General features: G+C 46.2%; 2 protein-coding genes across 2 annotated transcripts in view; both read right to left on the bottom strand.

The window, feature by feature from the left end:
• LOC144166063 (dermonecrotic toxin SPH-like) overlaps window positions 1–4,781 on the bottom strand; it is a 109,126-nt gene extending 104,345 nt beyond the window's left edge. The window contains exon 1 of the mRNA XM_077695722.1: window positions 4,684–4,781. Within this exon, the coding sequence (XP_077551848.1) occupies window positions 4,684–4,781 (98 nt within the window). The remainder of the gene's footprint in view (window positions 1–4,683) is intronic.
• Window positions 4,782–14,526: 9,745 nt separating this feature from the next.
• On the bottom strand, window positions 14,527–15,489 carry LOC144166064 (sulfotransferase 2A8-like). Its single transcript, XM_077695723.1, has one exon. The coding sequence runs from the start codon at window positions 15,487–15,489 to the stop codon at window positions 14,527–14,529; it is 963 nt and encodes a 320-aa protein (XP_077551849.1).
• Window positions 15,490–26,531: the final 11,042 nt, after the last annotated feature.

Here is a 26,531-nt window from a genome sequence, read left to right on the forward strand (position 1 = left end):
CGATGGCTGCGCCGCCCATTTTACGAAGAAACATCAGTGTCTTGAAATGCAGAGCAGCGCATTCAGGGTGACAAAGTCGCTATTTTCTGCAACCGGACGTGACAAAAGTGCATGCGATGGCGTGGGTGGGCTTGTGAAGCATCACGCTGCTTTGCATTAGTTTCGCTGACCTTGCAGCAAGGCACACAAAGCATGAATAGTTCATGGACAGTATCATGGAACCATGTAGAATTTAGTTGGGATTGACTATGGTGAACTCGCCACATTTGAAGAGAACAAAGATGAGCAAAGCAAACAATTTCCGCCGGTACTCGGGATCCCGTATTCTCACGGAAATAGTGAAGTCAAACGAAAGCGATTTCATGTATGCAGCATGCAACTCCCCCTCAGAGTGGCAGCAACAGTTCTGGCCGGTGCTCATCGGCACTTTATACGTCCTTGTAAGTAAAAGGCTTTACCTTCCCGTTAACACTGAAGTGTTCAAAGTACAGGTAAAGAGGTTTTGTAGCGGGAAAAAAAGTTTACAATTCTAAGCAGTAAATAGATTTTTTTTTCCAAAACGCAAGTGTGTATAGCATTCCCGGGAGCCTCAAAAGGCGGACAGTTTAAAAGACGACGTCTTTGCCGTTAGAACTTCGCATGTACCAGGTAAAATGGAATAACAGCCTAGACAATGACAACCGCCTGTCAAACTTTCTCAATACCATCAGCGTGTCTACCTGCTTCAAAATGTGGTAAATTACTAATAATGTGCGATTACGGAGCGTCCGAAACGTAAAAGATGAGTTTCAGACGTAGCTAAGTGAAGGCAATCAAGAAATAATTGTGAAAAGGCATCCATACTCCGGTAGAAGACGCAAGCTGAAAAACCTCCTCAATATTTTAATGTCTTCCCCAACTGACAAGTTGAACAATAGGTAAATATGGCTACTCTGATCAGTTTTCTTTATATCATTCGGGCTTATTTCTCTAAACTGTGCATAAATAACCAGAATTATTTGTATTTTTTCCCGGCGAACTGCTACTCAACTGTTGATCGGACATTAACAAATCTGTTGTATGTGACCTCATGTGTGCAAGTTCAACCCAACACAATGAAACACATTTCTAGCGTGTTAAAATACTCAAACATTATGTGCCATTTTGTATAAATATCGCGACAAGTGATAAACATTCCTTTTTTTTTTCAAATGACACCGAAAGGTGACCAATTTTTATAAATTTTTGTTTCCTGTCGCATTTTACGAAGCAGTATTCTAAAACTTTTCTTTTATAGAGACATTAGCGGCGCATGAAGTGTTCAGGATCCCCTGCTAAACAAGTCTAAAAAACCAGACAACTTAGCGTGAATGCGGATCTGGAAAAAAAGTTTTTTTAATGGGGCCACTTTTGAACGACATAAATTGCTCTCGCTACTAAGTTAGAGAAATATTTTCTCAAACAATACAAGTATGACAAATTTAATATTTGTAAACCCGGCAGACGTGTTTGTAAATATTTGCAAAAAGTTAGGAAGATCTAAAAAAATATTTCTTCGTTTTACAGCTCCTCAAATTTGCCACACCAAGCATAGCGGAAAGAAGTCCTGGTCGCGTTATAAATATATTTGTGTTATACCTACTATGGTGTTTCTCTCTAAAATAACGCCAGTTCCGGGGTGAGGATACAGTGTTCCACACAATAATAAAGTGCCATCTCAAACAAAAAAGCTCATGGCCCTACTTTGGCTCTCCTCCTCTGAACACACCCTTTCAAAAGAAAGAAATTGCTCCAATCCATGGTATGAAGGTGGTTGGACTCTGGAGCTGTAAACGACACCTACAACGATTACGCATATATTGTCACACACAAACGTGGCTATACAAAGAGTGGAACCAGAGACTCTGGAAGCCATTACCTGGCTTTTGCGGGGGCGGGATCCCGAACGCTGCAGCGACGGCAGAAAGTAAACAGGGAAGCCGTCTGGTGTCTTGCATTCCAAATCATGATATATTTCGACTTGACCGGAAAACCAAACGAGCGGGCGGTGTTCCGATAGCAGCTCAAGAATGACTTCAGTGCAGCCGTCTTAATGTCCTTTGCGTCCTTCAGCTACTATTTATGAGATGCAACAGTTCTTTTTAGCCCTAATTATTCGTGCGTGTTACCGCCCCCCCCCCCGATGCTCATTCTTCTTTCGTTACAGAGTTTAATAGTGCTTCAAATGTACTATCCATATCAAATCCCAGTGCCAACTTCCTTATAACCGGCGACTTCAATTTCTCACCAATAAAGTGCTCCGACCTCCCCCAAACAACATCAAAATGCCTTACTAAAATTGAATTTGTCGACAAGGGTCTAACCTTTGGCTTGACACAACTTATTTGTGCGCCAACTCAAGAATCCTGTAATCCTAAAAACGTACTAGACCTCCTTTTAACTTCGCATGCTCATAGCATATCTTAACTTACCCACTTAGCAGGTTTAAGCGATCACGCAGTAATTTACGTCATAATTGGTCTTAAGTTACTCCATAAGCAAAAAATACAAAAATAAATATTAAGATTTACCATTAAGGATACTACTAGGCTATCAACGAGGAGTTAATGGCATTCTGCGAGCGGTTCCTCGCTCATTTTTTGTAGCGCACTGTGGAATGCAATTGGTCCCTCTTTAAAAATAAAATACAGGAGCAAATTCATAAACACGTCCCCACAATTACCGTCACAGAAAACCGTCCTCCCCCTGGTTCTACTCGTCACTCGAACGTGTTGCCAATTAAAAGGAAATACTATTTTGGTAGTCCAAACAGTAAGACAGCCTACACACATGGGCCAAATATCGTGTGGCTTACAAGATGTTCACAGAGGAAAATCAGAAGGCTAAGCGGTCTTTTTTTCTACCACATTGCCAGAACTGTAGCGTAAAAACCCAAAATGATTATGGAAGACCATTAACCCCAACCATTCCAAATCTCTGTCGTTAACCGATGAAAATAACCACCCCGTACAGGCACATCATGTGTCCTAAATTCTAAACAAGACGTGATGCTGCTCCTTTACCAGGGAACCCGTGAGTGAGTTACCGGATACCTCCTTCTTTGACTACGACATCGTGCCACCATTAGCGTTTGACCGTAATGGGATTTTCAAAGTTATAGAATCATTGTCACTATCCGGTTCTTCTGGCATTGATGGAATCAATTCAAAAATACTCAAAAACACAAAGAATGTGTCAAGCATCATTTTGGCGCAGATGTTTCAGCAATCTCTTGTATGTGGATTGGTGCCGCTGGACTGGACGGTGGGCCGAGTTATCCCAGCCCCGAAAAATGTACTTCGAGTTCCAATACAAACTACCGTTTTATTTCTTTTACCTGTGTTTGTTCAAAAATGATGGAACATGTAATCTACTCGCAAATTGTAAAATTCCTAGTTGCCATCAAATTTTTCCACCTTCCCCAACACGGCGTCCTGAAAGCTCTCTTGAGAGGTGCAACTCGAGCTGTTTATGAATGACATCAGCTCTAGCATGGATACTAACACACCGGTAGGTGCCCTTTTCCTAGACTTTGAAAAAACCACTGATAAAGTCCCGCACAACGGCTTGCTTTTAGAACTATGCCGTCTCAATGCAAACCTGAAGATTTTCGAGTGGATCCGTGAATTTTCACTAACCGTCAACAGTTTGTTTACGCTAACACTACTACTTCCGATATGTCCCCCGTTATATATGGAGTTCCGCAGGGCACTGTCCTGGGTCCTCTATTGTTCTTGGTCTGCATTACCAACCTTCTCATTAACATTCCGTCCAATATCCGATTGTTCGCTGATGATTGCGCCTTTACCGCCCTGTAGTTGATCCTTCCGATTCTGGAATTCTTCAGTAAGATCTAGAACTCATGCAAAAATGGTGAAAAAAGTGGTTAATGCCCCGGAACATTAAAAACACTCTATTAATCTCGTTTCATCGCAGTCACCCCAAACATTTGAGTACACCATTTTCGGTACCGAAATTCTTTCTGTAAGCACCTATACAAACCAAGGCATCGACCTAACCTCCGATCTTGGTGTTTTCACGTTTCACATATTTCTAATGACGCCAACAGTGCACTGGCTTGCACACGGCGGAATTTAGAGCTTGCTCCCGCTTCACTAAAGACCCAAGCTTACTTTACACTAGTTTGCCGAAGCTAGAATACGCATGCGCAATTTGGACCCCTTTCTAACCAATATACATACACAATTGAAGCCGTTCAAAACCATGCGGCAACGTTTATTTACTCAGATTATTCATATTGCACCAGCGTATCTGCCCTTAAGCGCCACGCCAGCCTTGAAACCCAGTCCTCGCGACGAATAATTTCTCGCCTTTGCATTTTTCATAAATTTTATCACGCGTCGCTTCCTCCTTCTGCTATTGCTCCCACCCACTGGACGTCATGCCGGACAAGCCATGGCAAGGCAGTTAACCCCCCCCCCCCCCCCCCCCCCCCCCGCACTCGGTACTTCAGCCCTTCTGCATTCATTCTTTGTGCAAACCGCCAAAGACTGTTATAACCTGCCCACCGACGCTATGTACCACTCCGACCCCACGAAATTCAAGGATTTCATCGATCACCTTCTCAATTGATGTATAATCCCACCCCTCATGCAACATCCCTAAACGGAGCATTTCAGGTAGACTAAATAAATAAATGAATACTGCACATCAACGGTTTCTAAGACAGCGTGGTTGCTGTACGCCTGAAGGCTGCGCACCTCGGGATTTCCAAAGCCCTCCCTCTCCAGCACTGTCGGCATCCTGGCCAACACTGGACAACAAGCCCCCATTAATAGCAACACTACAAAAAAAAAAAACGAGCTATGTCCACTAACGGGAAACCTGGGGAGGGGCGAGTCATACAGTGTATCAGTGTATGATGCGGTTTCAAAAAGATGATTAAGTATGTGATGCGGTTTCGATGCTAAGCGTTCGGCGACTTAGGCCTTGGCGGCTTGGAATTTTTGCCCACAGAGATGAAACTGTTGGGGCAAAAGGTATACAGCTTTGCCGTAAAAGTCTCATGTCTTTGAGGCACGAAGCGTTGTATCCAGAGGCATTGAAAGACGAGTGTCCCAGTGCGTCAGTACCGCGACTACACGAGCCGCCGACAGCCCGAACCCCTAAGGTGCTTCGCCCCTAAAATTGTGAATTCCGCCCACCGAGCCGCGCCGGCGCTCGCCGAAGGGCACGGGCGTCAGTGAAGGCTATAGGGACAAAGGCGTTCTAAACGGCAGGCCATGCCGAATGACGTCAGGCTGGCCACCATGGCCGCACCCACGGAGCCACGTTGTAAAAGGTCTATACGATATTTGGCGCCGAGAACCAGGCTGACTTCACCTACTCCATCCGCGTCTTTTCCCCTGGTAAATCCCGATGACTGCGGGGCCCCTTCGTAGTGTGCGCCGCACCCGGAGAAGTCGATCACAGTTTCCTCATTTTAAAAAAAATTAAATATTTTTCTGATGCGTTTTAAATGCAGAGCATTTCAGTAACTCACGATGTCACCCCCGTTGACGTCCGTAGTCCGCACCGTCGTTGTCCGCACCCCTCCCTACTATATAAAAAAAAATACTATCCGGCGCCCGGTTTCGATCCCTCGACCCTGCGGGCGGAACGCAATGTACATGGTGCTCTACCCACTGCGCCACAAAGCCGACACAGAATGGGACGCTACGAACGCGCCTTATATCGTTGACTCATTCAAATTACTGCTGACGAGCGCTCTCTCGTCAGAAGTTGCCACAAGTGTACAAGATTAACGTAACGCAAACTACTTAACGTCGTGCGCCCGCGGAAATGCTCTGCATTTGATCGTGCCCCTCGCGAGGGGGATGTTTCACTGCGTCTTCTCTCGGTCGCGGGACCCGTGGCGCCATCTGGCGGAGGCGCGGCACAACTCATAGCACTTTGAAAAGATGTGGCGCCAAACTTTTCTTCAACAAAGCCTCAATACTGATCCCGGTTCCCATGAAGGAATTCCCATGATAACACTGTCGTCGCTTTTTGATTTTTTGTTTCGTCGTCCGTCGCCGTTCTTTCTTTTAAACCGTCCGCTCTGTAAAGCGTGCACCCTCTATTGCTTCCGCTACACCTAATGTTCGCCGGAGAGCCTTTTTTGTTTTGACTTTCGCCGCTCGAGTTTTATGGGGTTCTTTTTTTCCCTCTTTGTACGCGCGTTGGCCGCTGCGGTGGATGAAGAGCTAAAACGGGCAAAAACAGGACGCGGACGATGGCGTGATCGAGCCAGACGACATCACTGAACGATGCGTCCGCTGCGGAAAGCCGCGACACTGTTATCTCTCCCCCCAAACGGCACTGACAGGTTAATATGTAGCAGGTGTTGGGACGAGTGCTTCCCGGCCGCTGGGCGTCACTGTCTCTGCTACGCTCCGATTGTTCCAAGGACACCCTGGCTAAACATAGCGGTGTGAAGCAGCAGCCCTCGTCAAAGCTGCGATGCCGCACCCTTTCGGCTCTCCGCAAATCTCAACAAAATTGTATTCTTTCCTTCTTTTTTCTTTGCTTCTAACACAAAATATATAGCCAATATTGCATCGCACTTGATGCACTTTTACTTTCAAGCAAGCGGATAACCAGCGATATGACGTTTTCCCAAATGCAGGTATTTACAATGATTTGCGCATCCCGTTTTCAGACAGCAATGCTAAACTACCTCTTCGAACGTAGTCCTACGTTCGGAAAACGAAAGGTCCTCTACAGACGTCGTTTATTATTAGTGCAAAAAATGGCGCAATGGTTCCCTGCTTTAAAACCTTATTTCAATGCGCCGCGAAAATTTCGTGCATTGTGCGTGTGACAAACCGTTTACGTGCTGTAGGACATTTTGTATTTTAGCCGCAGCAAACAGTTTATCGTTGATGCTTTCGCGGGTGATAATCCACGCGCTAATTTACATAGATACGGTACATAAATCGTCAGAATAGTGTTCCTGAATTCACCAGATTGCTGCAATTAAACAGAGTTTGGGCGTTGCGATTGAATCTGTCACGCCTTGCCTTGCAGGGTGGTTCATAGTTTGCGATTTTCAGTTTTTGTCGCGCGATGGGCGTGTTGTAGTTGTGCATGCGCCGACAAGCGCCAACGAAAGGAGGGTTTTTTGCACAACATCCTTGCATGACTGGGCACTGAAGGTATTGTTATTTTTCTTGGAGACTTTAACTGTGCATGCTCAGCGCGCGACAAGTCCAGTGATACGCCATTCCGTGACTCGAGTATTCTGGCTTTGCTTGAGGCAGCATCAGACTATTCTTTATAAGATGTCGGGGATGCCCTGCTTGGCGTACGACAAGTGCAATATACACATTTTCAGGGCACAAGCAATGTCCGGTTGGATCGGGCGTATGTTTTTCCCAGCTCGTATGTGAGTGCGGTGATTTCTGCGTGACACTGTAGTCATCTGATTCAGCGCCCTGTTGTACATGAGACGTTTATTGGTTGACTGCTTGTACATAGTTCATTTGTCGCTTTCATTGTCATTCCCCATACCTTTCATATTCATTCCTTTCTCTTTCTGTCGCCAGTACCTTCCCCCCAGAGGGAAGTAGCAGGCCCAAGATCAATTTCTCAGGCCGACCTCTTCTCCTTTTTGAATGAACATTTACTCTCTCTCTCTCTCTCTCTCTCTCTCTCTCTCTCTCTCTCTCTCTCTCTCTCTCTCTCTGCGCGACACCAGTGTCACTTAGCGACCACTTCCTCGTTTCTTTCACCTTTGGTGGGCGCAAGCCAAGAGTAAATACGTTTAATTGGAGTGACTGGAAAACGAATAGTAAATTATTGCAGGAGGGAGAATTCGCAACTGAAATAAAGGGAAAAAATACGGCGTTTACCAGATAGGAAAACTAGCTGGTCCTCATGGTGGGAAATTTTCAAAGAAGAAGTAAAGTTGAGTGCGATAGAAAAATCAAGCGAACGGATTTATCGTGAGAGACAGAAAGAACAACGTCAACGTAAAAACCTCGCGTCGCTTACTACTGAAGAATGCCAGTCGCCAGGGTTGAATAAGGAAGAGATTAAAAGGATTAGGTCGGAGCTGGAAGTTACAGACCGGGATAAATACCATGGCGCCCTGGTGAGAGAAAGGGTGGAAAAGTTGCGAATGGGTGAAGCGACCACCAAGAGAGCGCTTGCATCAGAAAAGCGCTACGCTTGTAGAAATCGGAAAGTCGAAATCTAGTATCGCGGAGTTCTAACGAGTGACCAGGTCCAGATAGAGGGTGATTTAAAGATTTTTATGAAGCACTTTTCTCTGTTCATAAGGTCTACGCCGATAAGTTCAGGGACGAATTCTTGAACTTAATGCCTAGAATAGAAGACGACATGAAGGCTATCCTTGAGATGCCAATCACCATAAATGAAATTGTGAGTTCCGTTGATGATTTAACCCCCGGGAAACGCCAAGCCCAGATGGTCTAGGCGCGTGTTTTTCAAGGCCTTTAAAGACACATTTAGCGCAGTGTAATGTGAAGTTCACGCCGAAGCGTACGAAAGCAACAGACTCCCACTATCTTTCACTCTATCTTATACAGTTCTTATCCCAAAGACTGAAGATGCCAGTAAACTTCAGAATTTAACAGCATACCGTCCAATCAGTCTCTCAAATGTTGACTATAAGATTTTAAGGAAGGTCTTAGCTGCTGGGTTGCAGTTGGTAGTTAAAGAATTATCCGGACCACACCAAACATGTGGCAATAAGGGTCGTTCTATTACGACCAATACCAAAGTAGCGCGGCAGCATCCTGGAATGCTCTGACAGCCTCGAATAGCAATGGTACAAATAGACTTAGAAAAAGCGTTCGGCAAGGCCTCCCACGAACTGCTATTGATGATTCTTGAGCACACAAACGTAGGAAAAATGATTACGGCTGGTGTACCCGTGGCGTACAAGGACTGTAGTACAAGTTTGTGGGTCAAGTCGGTAGGCGCTCCAGTTAAGGTCAGCCGTTTTATACGCCAGTGGTGCCGCCCGCTGTCCTCGCTGCAGTTCTGTGTGTTTATTGAAATTTTTTGTGTAAACATCCTTAAAAAATGGGGTTCGGTCGGCACCAGAATCCCGGGACGCTCGCCGCCGAGTCTGTACACAAAGCAGCCGCGTCGGCGGATTGCCTCGAAAGCGCGTCATCCCTATTTCATATTTGCCGCGCTTTCGAGGCGCTTTTTCAAAGAAAGTGCTACGAGTTGTGCCGCGCCTTCGCCAGATGGCGCCACGCGTCCCGCGACCGAGAGAAGACGCAGTGAAACATCCCCCTCGCAAGGGGCACGATCAAATGCAGAGAATTTCCGGGGGCGCACGACGTTAAGTAGTTAGCGTTACGTTAATGTTGTGTCACTTGTGGCAACTGCTGACGAGAGAGCGCTCGTCAACAGTAATTTGAATGAGTCAACGATATAAGGCGCGTTCATAGCGTCCCATTCTGCGTCGGCTTTGTGGCGCAGTGGGTAGAGCACCGTGTACATTGCGTTTCGCCCGCAGGGTCGAGGGATTGAAACCGGGCGCCGGATAGTATTTTTTTTATATAGTAGGGAGGGGTGCGGTGCGGACTACGGACGTCAACGCGGGTGGCATCGTGAGTTACTGAAATGCTCTGAATTTAAAATTGAAAAATCAGCGGGTTTTCATTGCAGTCCTGCGAAGTTCGTGTGCTCGACTCGGCAGACGATATTGCTTTTTTTTTCCCAAGAGAACAGTACTATCCACGAAAATATAAGTTTTCTTAAAAGGTTCTGCCTCTGCACTGGTAGTTCCGTCAATTGGGATAAGTGTATAAGTATCTGGCACGGTATCTGGTTGTGAAATCCGCGTATGTTCGGAGGTATCAGCTGGGTAGATACGCCAGTGAAGTACGTAGGCGCCGCCCTCGAAAACTATCGCGTCAAGGACATTTTCTTGCTCAGGCGAGACACCGAAATTCGTGATAAAGCGGATAAGCGTGGAGGTAAGCAGTTTTCCGTGTTCCAGCGAGTGACGTGTGTAATCTATTCTTTGTGTCAAAACTTTAGTGCGTGATGCAGGTTTTGCATTGCTCGCATGCCGATGTGCAAAGATTGCACAGGGTATTTGCTGTTTTAAAGACGATAGTCTTTCTTGGGCTACTTAAACCCAGAAATTTTGGTCTGTCTGTCTCTCTGTGACTCAATTCAGCCTCCCGGCCAAAGCAAAGTAGATATTCCGCAGTAGTCTTATATACTCACAGCCAAAGGAAAACGTCTAAGCTCGGTTTATATGTTCATACTTGTCAACTTTGTTGAACAAGAACAAGACATTACAATTAGTACACAAGGGATATTTACAGTGTTCCTTTATTAAAAAATTAATGGATGCTTGGTTTTTTGATAACAAATGATAATCTACATCTACTGCAGAAAACCGCAACCTGCTGTTGCCCGCGCCACTTCCACGCGGCAAATGAAAAATCACGCGACAACAGCAACAAAGATGATGATGATGATGATGTCCTCAAAGATTTTCGCACGCTCCCACAAGGGGGGATGGCCAGGGCTAAATCGGTTGTTCCACTAGCTAGGTTCCACGTTCTGCTTGGAACGCAGGTGGAGCATGGCCACGCGGTTCAATAAACCTTGAAGTCGGCCGCCTCTATTCACGCGCGTCACCGCCGTACTGCAGCGCTGGCATCGAGGAACCCAGCCTGTAGCAGTGGAACGCGGTAAACTCAAATCGCCTTGAGCAAACCCTTGGCGTGTTTACCTTGAGATGAGCGCGACGGTAAAGGAACAGCATGAGAGATGAGCGGGAAAACAAAAAGGGGCATTTCCTTGGCGAACGTCTGCAAAGGCTATCGTTTTTTGACGACATTTACAACGACAGGAGCAGATACGCGGGCAATTTTTTATTTGGAGTTCTACTCGGGAGCGCAAAATCTGAACCAATCTTTTTAGACGAGTGCGCTGTGGGGGACTTTCTCTAGCGCGCCTTTATCTGCGCCAGGTAGTGAACCGCTTTCTTTTAAGTGCGAATGCACTTCTTAAGCGACCCTGAACCTGCGTCCACCGGCGATGTCCGCATAACATACCCACGTGGGGGATTGGCCAGGAATCTCCTCGTCTTCCTTGGCAACGGGGGGAGATGGGCGCGCGCTGCCTGGCCGCTGACATGGCACATACCCACGTGGGGGATTGGCCAGGAATCGGGCGTGAGAAGGGCTAATGCACCCGCTTAAAGGAGTACTGACACGAAATTTCAAAGCTCATATCCGCTCTAGCAATCAAGTACAACGACAACACAAATAGGTGTCTGTGAATAAATGCATCTTTCTTTCTTTGTAGTTGTGTGTGTGTGTGTGATCTCTCTTTCGCGAACATTACCGAACCGCGCAAATTCAACTCGTGCATTCGCACTTTCACATTCTTCCCCTCGGGGAAATGCGGGGAATTTTTTTCTGCGTAATGTGCAATACCGTTTCTGGCGCACGGTGTGTCAAGTGCGCCTGGGTAGAGTTTTGACCTAATTCGTTGTTACTTCTTGTGTTAGGGACGGTAGTACGCATGGCAATCTACGTAAGGTTGTACTTGCGGCAAGATTTTAATTATCACGGATTTCTTTCGAGTACTTGGCTAGCGTGCACAGAAAAAAGCTATATAGAGACCTTCTTGACATGACTTTCCCGACTCCTTTCTACAGATCCCTATATAGTGCAAGGCCAGGACAAGATGTATGTCAGCGTGTGAAAAAAATGATCGTCCCGCCCTATGTGAAGTCTTTTTAGGGTCGAAGCTCCTCTTGCTCGGGCCCTGTCCCGTCCCTCGTTGCTGCTGTACACGGCACCAGGATGATGATTCTGGCAGGATCCCCCTAGGGATTGGCCAACCAAAGATTGGCCGAAGAGGTCAAAACGTTCAACGCGTTCGTTGCTACCAAACAAGGAGGAGAGGAAGAAGAAGAGGTTGTCGTTCGTCGCCTGCGAGCTCAAGACACGTACCGGGGGCACGCGACACAAGACGCTCTGCAGAAGGCGACGGCAAGGTGGCTAAAATGTCACACACGGAATTCGCCAACATACCCATGGAGGTTCTCATTGTCCCAAAGAAGCCCTACATATTTACCACAAACAGCGACGTCGTCGACGGGCTTGTCAATGGAGCGGTGGGAAGTCTCAAGCTTTGCGAGCGAGGAGTGGTGGTCTTGACGCGGCGGCGCGCGGTTTCGATCCCACGACTCTCTGGCTGCGATGGGAGGTACGTGGCGCAATTCCCACTGCGCTACAAACCGAGACGCCAGCATGGCTATGAACGCGCCTTATGTCCTTCACTCATTCAGATGGTGCGCGCCGTCAAAAATACCTAGAACAATGTTTCACGGTTTCACGGATAAGCATTTTAGCTTCGGCGCTCTCATCATCATTCACTTCGTAGAGATGGCGGGATTTTTTCTTTAAATTACATACGGGTGTATTACCGGTTAAAACTTGGATGATTAAAAAATGTTTGTTTGTTCTCCGGGGCCCTGACTGCTTGGTTTGTAAAAAGCCAGAAACAGTAGAGCACGAATTCATAGACTGTTGGGACGGGGTGTTCGTGTGGGACGTTGAGCAGAGAACACTATAAAATTATTTCCCGTTGGCTAGCCATGAAATCGGATTTTTCGCCGTTGAAAACTACGGGGGTGTCCCGTACGATCTTTTCATGATGCTGGCCCTGCATAGTATATGCAAATCTTGAATGGGAGTTCGCCACAATGATGTTGATGTGACGCCGAGCAGAAAGTTGTTCTGCTAGAGTGTACGGGATATCTTAGAAATCTATAAAGCCCAACCTTGTCGACCTGACTGATTAAACGTGTTGGAAAGGGGGGCATGGCTTCGGTCTTTTTAACAATCACAAAGTAGGAATTGGCGTGCTGGTGTCTTTTCACACTTTGTACTCGTTTTTTTTTTGTCGTAATGTGTATACCAAAGACAGGCAATAAAGAGAAAAAAATAGTATCGCAGTGGCCGGAGCGCCATGTACAGCCACCGAAATTTTTAATAAAATAGCGGGAGCGACGACCGCCGTCATGTCAGCGCCTTATCACGGTCTTCAGCAGCGAAATAGTCGAGACTATGCGCACGCGCATAGGGCTATCTGCTGTATTAGTGTCGTCTACTACGCTGTTTCTTTGAGAGTAGTACCCCCCTGCCACTGCATCTGAATGACTTTGTGCCCCACGCTGCTTAGCTACCTTTCTGCGAAACGTTCTTGCATGATACGAAAAAAATCCCGCCATCTCCACGAAGTGAATGATGATGAGAGGGGCGAAGCTAAAATGGTTATCGGTGAAACCGTGAAACATTGTTATAGGTCTTCTTGACGGCGCGCACCATCTGAATTATTGAAGTACATAAGGCGCGTTCGTAGCCACGCTCGCGTCTCGGTTTGTAGCGCCGTGGGAATTGCGCCACGTACCTCCCGTCGCGTCCAGAGAGTTGTGGCATCGAAACCGGGCGCCGCCGCGTCAAGACCACCACTCCTCGCTTGCAAAGCTTGAGACTTCCCACCGCTCCGTTGACAAGCCCGTCGACGACGTCGATGTTTGTGGTGATTATGTAGGGCTTGTTTGAGACGATGAGAATCTCTATGGGTAAGTTGGCGAATTCGGTGTGTGACATTTTAGCCACTTTGCCGTCGACTTCTGCAGAGCGTCTTGTGTCACGTACCCCCGGTACGTGTCTTGAGCTCGCAGGCGACGAACGACAACCTCTTCTTCTTCCTCTCCTCCTTGTTAGGCAGCAACGAACGCGTTGAACCTTTTGACCTCTTCGGCCAATGTTTGGTTCGCCAATCCCTAGGGGGATTTTGCCACAATCATCATCGTGGTGCCGTGTACAGCAGAACGAGGGACGGAACAGGGCGCCAGCAAGAGAAGCTTCGCCCCTAAAACAGGGGGTGTGTTGTCCTGAGAAGAAAAGCGGAGCAGACGACGCACCCACAACGGATAGTTTTGTGCGCGTACTCTCGCCTATTTTGCCGGTGAACACAGTCATAAGGCGCTGATGCGCCGATCGGTCATCGCTCCAGCTATATTATTAAAAATTTTAGTGGCTGTACCTCCCGTTCTGGCGAGCGAGTCATGGGCTCGATACCGGGTGCCGCAGCATAATGGCATTTTTTTCTGGCGCCGCTAATTCCGTGACGGATATGACGTCGCTGAGATCTTCGTGTACGCGGGCATAATTCACTTTTGTGTTAAAAAAATTCCGGCTCTGCATTGTAGAATAGTAGGCGTGGAAACCTCAGAATGAACTCCCAAGGCAATCTAAACTGATCGTCCTCCAAACAGCTAAATATTAGAAAAAGCCAGATAAATTAGCGCTCGAAGATTACGGTCAGGTCACCCGTGTAGTACCAACAAAAACTTTATTTTTTCATGCGCGCTTGCCACCACTTTTTAGATGGAGCGCGCCACACAGCATCCCTTCAAGGAAAAATCGAAGTGGTCAACTTGCCTTAATGCCCACCGCCCAATTAACCGTACCTCAAAATTTTCAAGACTTAATCTTTCATGGATGCTGCAAGAGCTTCTTCACGTACGCCCTTCCAAAGATCCATAAATGCGGAATTCTTCTCTTCCTCCCGTATCTTGGCCTCCAGACGCCAAAGTTGTTCCGTAGAGAAGTACTTCTTCCAGCCTCCAACTTTGCCCTCCCGTATAGGGCAGTATTTCTTGTTGTCCCCCGTGTCTCCTTCCTTAAAGGAAATGTCTACTCGGTGCATTGCGTCATCCCATTCCTCCTGGCTCGACCTCCCGCTGAGGTCCATCACAAGCACAGGTCTCATACTGTCCGCTGTGCACCTTTCCAGCAGCTTCTCCAGCAACCCTACGTCTTGCTCAAGCTCTCTTGCGTAGTTCTCGCCCAGGAAGCGGGCCAATCTCAAAACGGTTCCTCTGGTATCCGCTAGAAGCTCTTCGTATGTGATGAAGAACACGTTGGGCTCGTTTCTCAGGGCGTAGCCCAAGGCTACGTGATTGAAGTAGCTTCCTGTTACTCCACAGTCACCTTCAATGAAGGATTCGAAGAAATCGTCGAACGTTCCCTCTTCAAAGCGGTACCCGAGGAGGTTGGTCGTCATGTGAAAAAGAGATACGCAGACATCCCACGGGTTTCGAGCCAAGTACACGTACTTGCCTTCTTCTGTCATCGTTTCTTTTTGCGGCACCTGGTGCGTCTGAAATATTCGCACGGGCAGGTTTGGCGCCCATCGTTTGAAATCCACAATTCCGAGGTAGCGCATATCAGCTACGAACTCCTCGTAGCTGCGAACAGGTTCGCCTCTCTTCAATATTAGCTGCATTATGTAGATGACCCAGTGCGTCCCAGATTTCGGATATGACAGCTGAACAATGTCCCCTCTTTTGGCTCGGAACTTCAAGGCTTCTCTGAAGAGATCGGGGTCCAAATGCGGGTCAGCCGCAACACCGTCAATGAGCTGGCCTTCAGGCTTCCTCCTCGGCATGGTGAAGAGTTTTTGCCAAGCGTTTTACCTGTAAAAAATACCCATGGGCTTGCGTTAGATTTTTCAGACAACTATTTCTTGCGTTTCCACTTGGATGCGCAAAGCGCTCTGCAGCTAGTTTTTATATCAAGATTCTCTTGAACAGACTACCCCGAACACAGACATCAGTGTGCGGTCTCTGCTCTGGCCTGGGGGTGGTATCTGTGCAACTTGTTTAAAGCTCACCCATGTGGGAGATAAACCTGGGTAGAAAAATATGTGATGAAAGAATTTCTAGTACCCAATCGCTTGTATCACTTTCCAGACAAACCTGGGGCAATAATTTCGAGCAAGCAAAGTAAACGAGTTGCCGCAATTGCAACGCCTCGTAAGCAAAGTAGAGGAGTTGGCGCAATTGTTGCAACGTAAAGTGTGACTGCTGTGGCTTCTATGTGGCGTGTGTGCGGGTACGCGTCTGTCTGCATCTTGAATATCCCGGGTCACTAGCCCCGCCCGAAACCGTTCTCCAAGACTTCCACTATATTCACAGATTTGCAACAATACTTTAATTTGGATGCCGACACCTCGTATAAAATAGAAATATGCTAACAAAAGAACAAACAGCGGCAAGACACGATACTGGTTGGCAACTGCACGGTTACTTCTCATTCCTCTCAAGGGACACAAATATGGACACAAGATATAAAAGCGAACATGGGCAAAAAACACGGGCTTAGGCAGCATGGTATGCACGGCCTCCCACATGGTCAGCTGGACTGCTAAGTATCAAAATATAATAACAACTTTTGTGCTCATTTTATAGACGCCGTGCTTGAGCAATGTTCTCCTACCTTGGTTATTAGAAAAACCTTGTTTTTCGCTCGCGCTGCCTTTTGTCCTTGCAACTCGCGTGAGTGGATAATTAGGCGTGCACGGCGCTCCGGCATATGATCATTTCGGAGCAGCCATTTTAACGTAAAAGGTGTGCTCCACACATGATTCCTGCTCAATATTACGCGAAAAGGGTTTTATGAATTTCTTGGTTTCTACATAAATGGCGCACATCGGTTCTTTACCACTTCACGCGTCCCATGACACCGCTAAGTTCATGTTGCGCAGAAAACACCCCGGGCATGTGTGAAAGCCAGCGCACAAATACAAAGCTTACAGGCAAAGGAAACGCATATCGCCGTAAACTGTCCACTCAAAATATATCCCCTCCTATTACCGACGAAGATCCTTTAAACGCGAAGCTTTCTGACGTAGTGCCGAAGTCAAAGCCGCTACAGTTAAAGTCCAAGCATCAACAATCGAAGTGCAAAGTACAAACTGCCTGTAAGTCAAAGTCCCAACCCAGACGGCAGCAAACGAACAGCTCACGGGACAGCTGAGCGCCTCTTCCTCTCCCATCGCCGGATTTGTATTGGGATTTCACACGTACGCAATCTCAGTCAAAGTATGTTCAAAATCCAAACAGCTTGGACAGTGAGAAAATGGCGCGATCGGGTAGACGTCGGCTTCATAACGCGAGGGTCCGATGTTCCATTCAAACCACGGGAAGCGTATTTTGTCATGCATCATCATCATCATCATCATTATAGGGACCGGGACCTGGAGTTTGCCGCGTTACACTAGCGCCATTTTTTTGCCGTAGTGGAGGAAAACGGATGTTATGGACGAAAAAAAAAGAACGTGCGCCACTGTGGGCCCGATGCCCACAGCTGCGGCACGTTGTTTCTTTTTTTTTAGCGTGAGCGTTGTCTTTGCTTGCCGCTAGTTTTTCCCGAGGCCGTAGGGCCCGAACGTTGATTATCTACTTTAGGTTAATTAGTTAATTATTGATTAGTCAGATTGGGTTAAGAGTCAAAGTGATGTCAATAGGGGTTGGGAGGTATCAAATTAAAGGTCTCGATGAGGGGAATCACGTGGGAAAAATTAAGAATTGCGTCCTGGTAATAGTCATACGATAATCACATGAGTCATTGATTGGGTTTGCAGTGAAAGTGATGCCAGTAGGGCTTGTGAGGTATCAAATTAAAGGTCTTGATGAGGGGAATCATGGGGGACACATTAAAAATCGCCTCCTGGTTATAGTCTTGAGATAGTCACGTGCGTCATAGATTGGGTTAAAAGTCAAAGTGATGCGACTAGGGCTTGTGAGGTATCCAATTGAAGGTCTCGTTTAGGGGAATCACGTGGGACATATTAGAAATCGCTTCCTGGTTATAAATATAAGATAGTCACGTGAGTCACGAATTGGGTTAAAAGTCGAAGAGATGCCACTAGGGCTTGTGAGGTATCAAATTAAAGGTCTCTATGAGTGGAATCATGGGGGAGAAATTAGAAATCGCTTCCTGGTTATTATGTTAACGAGGTAGTCACGGAGTCAAATTGATGCGACTAGGGCTTGTGATGCATCAAATTAAAGGTCTCGATGGAGGGAATCATGGAGGACAAATTAGAAATCGCTTCCTGGTTAAAGTCATGAGATAGTCACGTAAGTCATAGATTGGGTTAAAAGTCAAAGTGATGCGGCTAGGGCTTGTGACGCCTCAAATTGAAGGTCTCGATGAGGGGAATCATGGGGACAAATTATAAATCGCTTCCTGGTTATAGTAATGAGATAGTCACGTGAGTCATAGATTGCGTTAAAAGGCAATGTGATGCCACTAGGGCTTGTAAGGCATCAAATTAAATGTCTCGATGACGTGAATCATGGGGGACAAATTAAAAATCGCTGCCTGGCTATAGTCATGAGAGAGTCAAGGAGTCATAGATTAGGTTAAAAGTCAATGTGATGCCACTAGGGCTTGTAAGGCACAAAATTAAAAGTCTCGATGACGGGAGTCATGGGAGACAAATTAAAAATCGCTTTCTGGTTATTGTCATGAGAGAGTCAAGGAGTATAGATTGGGTTAAAAGTCAAATTGATGCCACTAGTGCTTGTGCGACATCAAATTAAAGGTCTCAACGAGGGAAATCACGTGGGACAAATGAAAAGTGCCGTCCTCGTCATGTCATGAGTTATGTCATGAGTTACGTGAGTCATAGATTGGGTTAAAAGTCAAAGTGGTGCAACTAGGGTTTGTGAGGTATCAAATTAAAGGTCTCGATGAGTGGCATCATGGGGGACAAATTAGAAATCGCTGCCTGGTATATACAGTCATGAAGTCATAGAATGGATTCAAAGTCAAAGTGACGCGACTAGGGCTTGTGACGCATCAAATTAAAGGTCTCGATGAAGGGAATCATGTGAACAAATTAGAAATCGCTTCCTGGTTATAGTCCTGAGATATTCACGTGAGTCATGATTGGGTTAAAAGTGAAAGTGGTGCCACTAGGCTTTGTGAGGTATCAAATTAAAGGTGTCGATTAGGAGAATTACATGGGACAAATTAAACATTGCTTCCTGTATATAGTCATGAGATAGTGACGTGAGTCATATATTGGGTTAAAAGTCAAAGTGATGCCGTAGAACTTGTTATCGCCCTCCCGAATGTAAAAAGAAAGTTGCACATGCAAGAAAGGGGCTGATGGGGTGTTGAAAATTGTGGTAGGAATGTGTGTTCGCGCTGGTAGTGAAAGCGACAATCTCATATCTGCACAAGATCCCTGCATCGCAAAATCCAAAGTCGGCCGTGAGTCGTTCGGGGAAAATTAGTTTTTTAAGCTCGCCGCGAGCAGACTTGTTCAGTTTCTGGTTTTTTCAAGCTCCTCCATTCAAAGGGAAGATTTTGTGCGTCTTCAATTTTACTGGGAACTTTCTGACCCGTTTCCGGATGAGAACAGAATGAGCTGTGCAGGATCGCACAAAGGGCAGGGGTCGTTTGCTTTCACAAAAAAGGCTGTTTCAATGTATTTTCACAAGCAATAAACACCATTTCCTGATTCAGCGTGAAGAAAACTATAAAGAAATGCCACCAACAAATGTTTCGAAAAGCTCTTCAGCAGCCTTTTAAAAGCATGTCGAGCTTTTAATATGTTTGGAATCATGTTTTTTCTATTTCCGATATTTTTCTAAAAAAACATGAAAAGAAATTTTTTTCACGCCCTTCACTATTTGATGGAAGCTTACAACTCTACTGAGGTGGCATCTCTTTGCAATTCGAAATGACGCTTTCGTCTTATATATAAAAAATAAATATATTTATTGTTTTGTTTATTTATTGCTACTTTCTTACTTGTGGCTGATATGACATATGGAGCAACACAACACCAACACAATGATGTACCAGGATGGTAAACATATCTATGGTGCTTTACGTTCTTATGGTAGTAAGCAAATATACACATGACAAACCAGCGCGCTTCGGAAGCCGTTTTACATACCCGTCAGTCTTACAGCAGTAACTGAAAATACCACCCGCTGCAGTGGCTCAGCTATGCTGCTGAGCCCAAGGACGTGGGTTTGATCCCGTTCGCGATCTCTGCTTTTCATATGGAGGAGGAACAAAAAGCGACCGGATGTCGAGATTTCGTTGCGAGTTAAAGATGCCCGCGTGCTCAAAAGTAATCCAGAGCCCTCGTGGCCCAGGGGCACAGCCGCGGCGCGTTAAACTCCTATAACTTGAATTTTGAACTGAAATAATAAAAAGACCGCGTTAAATTCCCATAGTTTGAATTTTGAACTGAAATAATAAAAAGGCCCTATATCTCTGTCCTTTGGTAAAAATGTCATCGAAAGACAGTAGTCTTCGGCCATCCATGCCTGTAAAACTCCCCTGGTCTTTTCCGCTCTCCCTCCCCCATCATAGATGCAGTAGAAGTTTGCTCATTTCGATCCGACTCTCCTACGTTCGCTCCATTTGTTCAGAGCTTTTTTTTCTATGGCTCTTTGGCGCGAATTAACAGCCCGAAAAAAACCAACACACAGCGCCACAAGAAAGCAAGCAGTGCTTGCTCCAAACTAGCGGATAGGGAGGATCGTGCTGCTAGGGGGAAAATAAACTCGAGCCATCGTCGGGAAAAGAGTTGTCAATCAGGAAGCACAGGAATTTGAAAGGCAGGTGAAGTAAAAATTTAACCTTTTCCAGGAGTCCCATGACGGCACCTGATCGCAGAGCCAGACTTTCCTGTAGTGAAATTTGTTATAAACGACTTCATGCTCTAGAGAGTATGTTGCAAGCCACCGACGGAACGAGTAACGACACAGTCACGTGATGTGCCGTCCAGGATGACTGTCACCAAGAATACTCGTGGTGACGTCTCCCTTTTCTTAGGGAATGCGCGGCGCAACAGCGTCATGATGCGCCCTGCAAGACGTTTCGCAGGGTTACTCTTTTAACGTAACCACACTATTCTTTTTTATGCTGCTTTAGAGTGCACTGAATAAACCGACAGGCATTCTATCCCAATACAGAGATACCTGTTTGTGTAGTCTTGGTACAACTATTCACAACAATCTGAATACTGGCGCCACCATTTGTAAACTATTGCACCATGAAAATAAGGAAAGTTTAGTAGAAGCTGTGACCCCCTCTTTCGTGCAACCGGTAACGCCATCTTAGGAGTGTTCACTTGTTCTTGTATTTGAAGCCCATTCTCCCTTTGGTTCTCCTGAAGTCGCTTCTCGCTTCGTCTTCTCCAACTGTGCCTCTGAACCTGTGGAAGCAATTATGTAGTTTCGGCAGCAGCGAAAAGTAATCGCTTGGATTGTTTTATCTTGGGCAGCAAACCGACATATTGCCGCAGTAGCGATGCTGCAGCTGCGAATTCGCTTCTAAATTCACACGATATAGAGCGGGCTTGTGGCACCCTACTTGCATTTACGCTTAAGGTAATAAATCCATTTTTGCCACATGTGTGGTTCCAGAACATGAACACTCATCCGCCCACTTTCATTCCAATACCGTATGAATTCAAGGCGTACACAAAGTGGCTATGATTATCATTGTAACAATCGTTCTTCTCCAGCTCCGCTAGATATCTTGTGCCTCATCAGATAGCTTAGCTTTGAGGCTCACTTCATTCAACTGTTACAGTATATATGTCCAAATCCGAGTAACGTTTTTTGCAGTGGCTCAGAAAAATCAGCCCGTATTTATAAAGAACCCCGTACAAATATTTTCCGGGGTGGGCGGAGAGCAACACATGTGAAGTTCTCACTGTGTGCCCTCCTCGCCCTTGTGTTACTTCACCATCGCGCCCCGCTTGGGCCAACTACATTATGCAAGCGGCCAGAGCGAACGTTGTGCAAACCATGTATTGGCACGGAGTCTTCTGCGAAGGCAGCATTACTTGGGTACACAAGCGGCTGCCATAGAAATGATTCACCTTATCATTATTATTTTATTTTATGAGCAATAATATGGATTACGATTGAAACTGCGTCGCATATGTTATACAACTTTCAGATGGCAGATCAAATTATCTTTCGTGCGAATGACATTTAGTTTAAATGTCAATATTTCAGCGCTACACGACAACACCGAAGGACGTTTGAGGTGAATGATATTTAGCGGCGAACCGAGGTTAGGGAGCTCATTCAGCGGCGAATTGAGTGGCCTCGACAGCAGTGGCGCATCAACAGTGAAGAAAGTTCAGTAATACACCGAAAAATACGATTTCTAAAAACTGTCAGCAAACATAATTCCCCATCATGTTGTTTTTAAAATAAAGAAATGCAAACAAGTATACTAGGTAAAGAGAAAATCGCGTCCATATTGTGCGCTCTACCCTAATACGGATTTTTCGCGGACTTGTGTCGGCTTGTGATGTGTACTGATGTCACCTAAACTGGTGATTTTTCTAATTTTATTTAAAAATATTATTTTGTTATCTTTCCAAAAAATAGTGTGTATGAAAGCATTCTAGATCGAGACCTTTAATTCGATCTTTCCCAAGCCCCAGTGGCGCCACAATCACATTTAACCCAACCTATGACTCACGTGACTATCTCATGAGTATATATTTGAAGCAATATTTAATTTGGCCACGTGATTCCCCTCGATGAGACCCTCAATTTGATACCCCACAAGCCCTAGTGGCAGCACTTTCACTTTTAACCGAATCCATGACTCACATGACTATCTCATGACCATAACCAGGGAGCAATTTTTAATTTATCCCACGTCATTCCCCTCATCGAGATCTTATTTTTGATACCTCATCAGCCTAGTGGCACCACTATGACAATTAACCCAATTCGTGACTCACGTGACTGCTCATCACTATAACCAAGAACCAATTTTTCATTTGTTCTACGTGATTCCCCTAATCGACACCTTCAATTTGATACCTCACAAGCACTAGTGGCACCACTTTACCTTTTTACCCAATTTATGTCTGACGTGACTATCTAATGACTATAACGACGACGCAACTTTTAATTTGTCCCACGTGATTCCCCTCATTGAGACCTTTAATTTGATGCCCCACAAGCCCTAGTGGCACCACTTTGACTTTTAACCCAATTTGTGACTGACGTGACTATCTCATGACTATAACCAGAAAGCATTTTTAATTTGTCCCACGTGATTCCCTTATCGAGACCTTTAATTTTATACATCTTTAGTGACATCATTTTAACTTTTAACCGAATCCATGACTCACGTGACTATCTGATGACTATAATCAGGAAGCAATTTTTTATTTGTCTAACGTGATTCCCCTAATCGAGACCTTTAATTTGATACCTTACAAGCCCTAGTGGCATCACTTTCACTTTTAACCGAATCCATGACTCAAGTGACTATCGCATACTACAACCGGGAAACAACTTTTAATTTGTCTCACGTGATTCCCCTCATCGAGACCTTTAATTTGATACCTCACAAGCCCTAGTGACATTAATTTGACTTTTAAACCAATAAATTAATAAATAATTAACATGAATTATGTAATTCATCAAATGAACAAGCGTCGCCCGCACCTAATTTCTGACAAAAAAATGTGTGTGTCATATTACTCACATCATTTAGTAACGGGCGGTTGCACTTTTAAACAACAAGGAAACACGCGTGCTCCACATTCACACGCCAGGGCAGTCCAGACCATTTTTGCGATTTTCTTCCGCGGGTGGCGCTGTTGAACGACGCCAGCAGCGCCACTAGTCCCACGTTCGGGCTCCTATAGTCATTATCATCATCGTAATATCATGTGGCTTCTCATTGTATATCCTGCAGTGCCTTTAAGTTCCGACACCGGCATCAATGTCACAAAGAAAGCTTCGCTTTAAAACTGAAACTGACACCGCGAACAACCAAAGTAAACGTGTATCGGCGCTTGCGTAGTAGCGCACAGCTGAAAAGGCGATGAAGATCGCGGGGTTGGAAAAGGAATGCCCCTGTGTGGGTTCTACTCAAACTCAAAGGAGCTTTTGATAACGTGAGTCTCGAGGCCATACTAACAGTCCTGATGACCTTAACTGTGGCAAACGAATCCACGGCTATGTGAAGGCGTCTTTCCAATCGAACAGCCACGATTGGCATAAATGACGCTCGCACTGAGAAATTCACGATACCTAAGAAAGGCACCCCACAGGGCTCCGTAATATCACCCCTACTATTTAAAGTAGCGATGATAGACCTTGCCAGAAAGCTGCAAGGCATCCCGGACACAAGGCATGCCATGTACGCGGATGATATAACAATCTGGATAACCAAGGGCTCATTGCTAGAAAAGGAAGCAAAGCAACAGGCAGCAGCCACAGGCGTCGAACAGTACGCCCACGAACGAGGCCTTTAATGCTCAACAGAAAAATCTGAAATATTCCGGATCTGGCGGCACAAGCTAAACCGAACTGTTCCAGTGGATCCAAATCTCCGCATTAAGGTGTTCCTCGAGGTGAAAGAGATTTCGGAAAAAACAATGGTTCGAATACTAGGGATGTGAATACAATCCAACCAACGGAGTAGCCACGCTCTAGCCTTGTTCGAAACCACGACGACGCAAGTCTCCAGAATGATAAAGCGAGTTACAAGCCGACGGGCAAGAATGAGAGAAGATGACACTTTGAAGCTGGTGCGCAGCTTGGAAATGAGCAATGTTACATACAGTCTGCCCTACCAGAACATCAACCATTCTGAAGAGCAACAGGCCAAAATAATTTTAAGAAAAGCGTACAAGACAGCGTTAAGGCTACCGATAGGCACACAACACATTTCAAGAACATAACATAACACATGGGTTCACAACACATTCCAAGAACATAAAGAATCCAAACTCAAAGCTCACACTGAGAGGCTAATGCAGACCCCGACAGGTAGGACGCTCCTGCAACAGCTGTGTTACACCGAACAGATCAGAGAAATGTCCAAGACAACAGACATTCCTGATGACATCCGCCGGAAGTTCCACGTGACCCACATACCTAAAAACATGGACCCTAACCTGCATCAAGGTAGGCGCCAAGCACGAGCGGATTACATACGCCGCGCGTTCTCCTACAAGAACAACACAGTGCACGTGGACGCAGCCACAGTAGATCCAAGGAAAGGACGAAGGGTGGCTGTAGTCATAGACACAGACCTCCATATGATCACCTGTGCCTCGCGACGTCATTGTACCGTGACAGACGCCGAGGAGCTAGCTGCCGCTCTGGCTGCGGCGGAAGGCTTCCGGACGGGCCGGTTATTTAAAATAATTTCCGACTCGCAAGAGGCCTGTCGGCACTTTTTGAAGGGACGAATAAGCCCCTGCGCACTCCGTGTACTCCTCCAGGCTCAAGATGGCGTACCTCAACACCCTGAGCATCCACCTAAGGTTCAACACAGGATCCTGTGGGCCCCGGCCCGCTCGAGAATAGAGGGAAACACCGAGGCGGAGAGGGTAGCTCGAGGCTATACTACAAACCGAGCCCCCGATGATTCCGACCTCGAAGAACCCACGCCAGTCCCCTCAGAATACTCAGCCGCGTTGGCATACTACAGAGGTATCAGGAAAAGGTACCCTCCGCCACACGAATTCCTGACGAGGGCAGAAGCCACCGACTGGAGACAGCTGCAGATAGGCGCTTTCCCAATCCTGGACATGGTAAGTAAAATTTATCCAACTGGATATGGAGACGCATGCACAATGTGCCATCAAGAAAAACCTACCCTCTACCATACCACATGGGAATGCCAAAGCACAACGGCTGTCCCCTAAATCAGAAACGCCGCCTGCACAGCGACCGTGCGGCTAGCTCAGTGGGCTTTTCGTGCCTTGGTAATAAACAGTAATAGAAACAGAGTGCCTGGAATCGGTGTACAACTTTGGTCGCGGCCAGCTGCCCGATGAGCTGACGAAATCACGGTTCCTCCGCCGCCAACGATCGGGTCGTTCGTTCTCGAGAGCAGAAGCTCCGCCCTCCGGCCCTCCGATTAGAGCGGAGAGCCGGGCTAGCCGGCAAAAAACGCCGGCAGTGCGGAAGCGGCAAACACAAACTCGTGACGTGTTTGCATGTTGTTTATTTACAATGTATCTTCGGGATGTCGATTGCGCGTGGTCCTCTGCTGGCTGCTCGGTTGCGTTTCGCACACTTTAAAATTGATTTTTAATATGTTCTAGGCTGTATTCGCCGCTCATATTTTGCAGATGATGTATATGTGTTCCCATCAATCTACCTCCGAAGTTATCTCGCCTTCAAAATTTTGTGTCAGTGCCCCTTTAAGAACTCCCGCCGCCAAAGATCCAAAGAGATAATTTCATCGCACCTTTCACCTAAATTCTGTCTCACCGCTATGCTTTGTGCTAAAAACGTTCGATGGTTATCCACTTTCGTATTGTGTGGGTAGAGAGTTACTTTTGTGTATTTAATTTTAACCTCAGGGCAATAGGCACAGCGAAAACATTAGGGCTCGCTTCGTGGTAAACCGTGGCAACGTATGCGCCCCGTTGAGCGCACATACCTCGCTGCCATCACTGGCTATATGGGAGCGGCAGGTAACGCATAAGCGCCTTTTTACCGATGACACATTACGGTGATTGGTACGAGTGCATCATGTTCTGATAGCTGGCAATAATGAGCACGTAAGTAGCCCAACACCTAAAAGTCAGCTGCAGTCTCATTTGACCCAGGCCAAATTTGTTTACAACATACAGTGCGTACATCCCGCCTAGCCTACTGTGACACGCCTCGTAGC

The sequence above is a fragment of the Haemaphysalis longicornis genome, unplaced genomic scaffold (assembly GCF_048455015.1).
Source record: "Haemaphysalis longicornis isolate Haplotype H1 unplaced genomic scaffold, Haemaphysalis longicornis Haplotype H1 scaffold_16, whole genome shotgun sequence".
Classification (NCBI taxonomy): Eukaryota; Metazoa; Arthropoda; class Arachnida; order Ixodida; family Ixodidae; genus Haemaphysalis; species Haemaphysalis longicornis.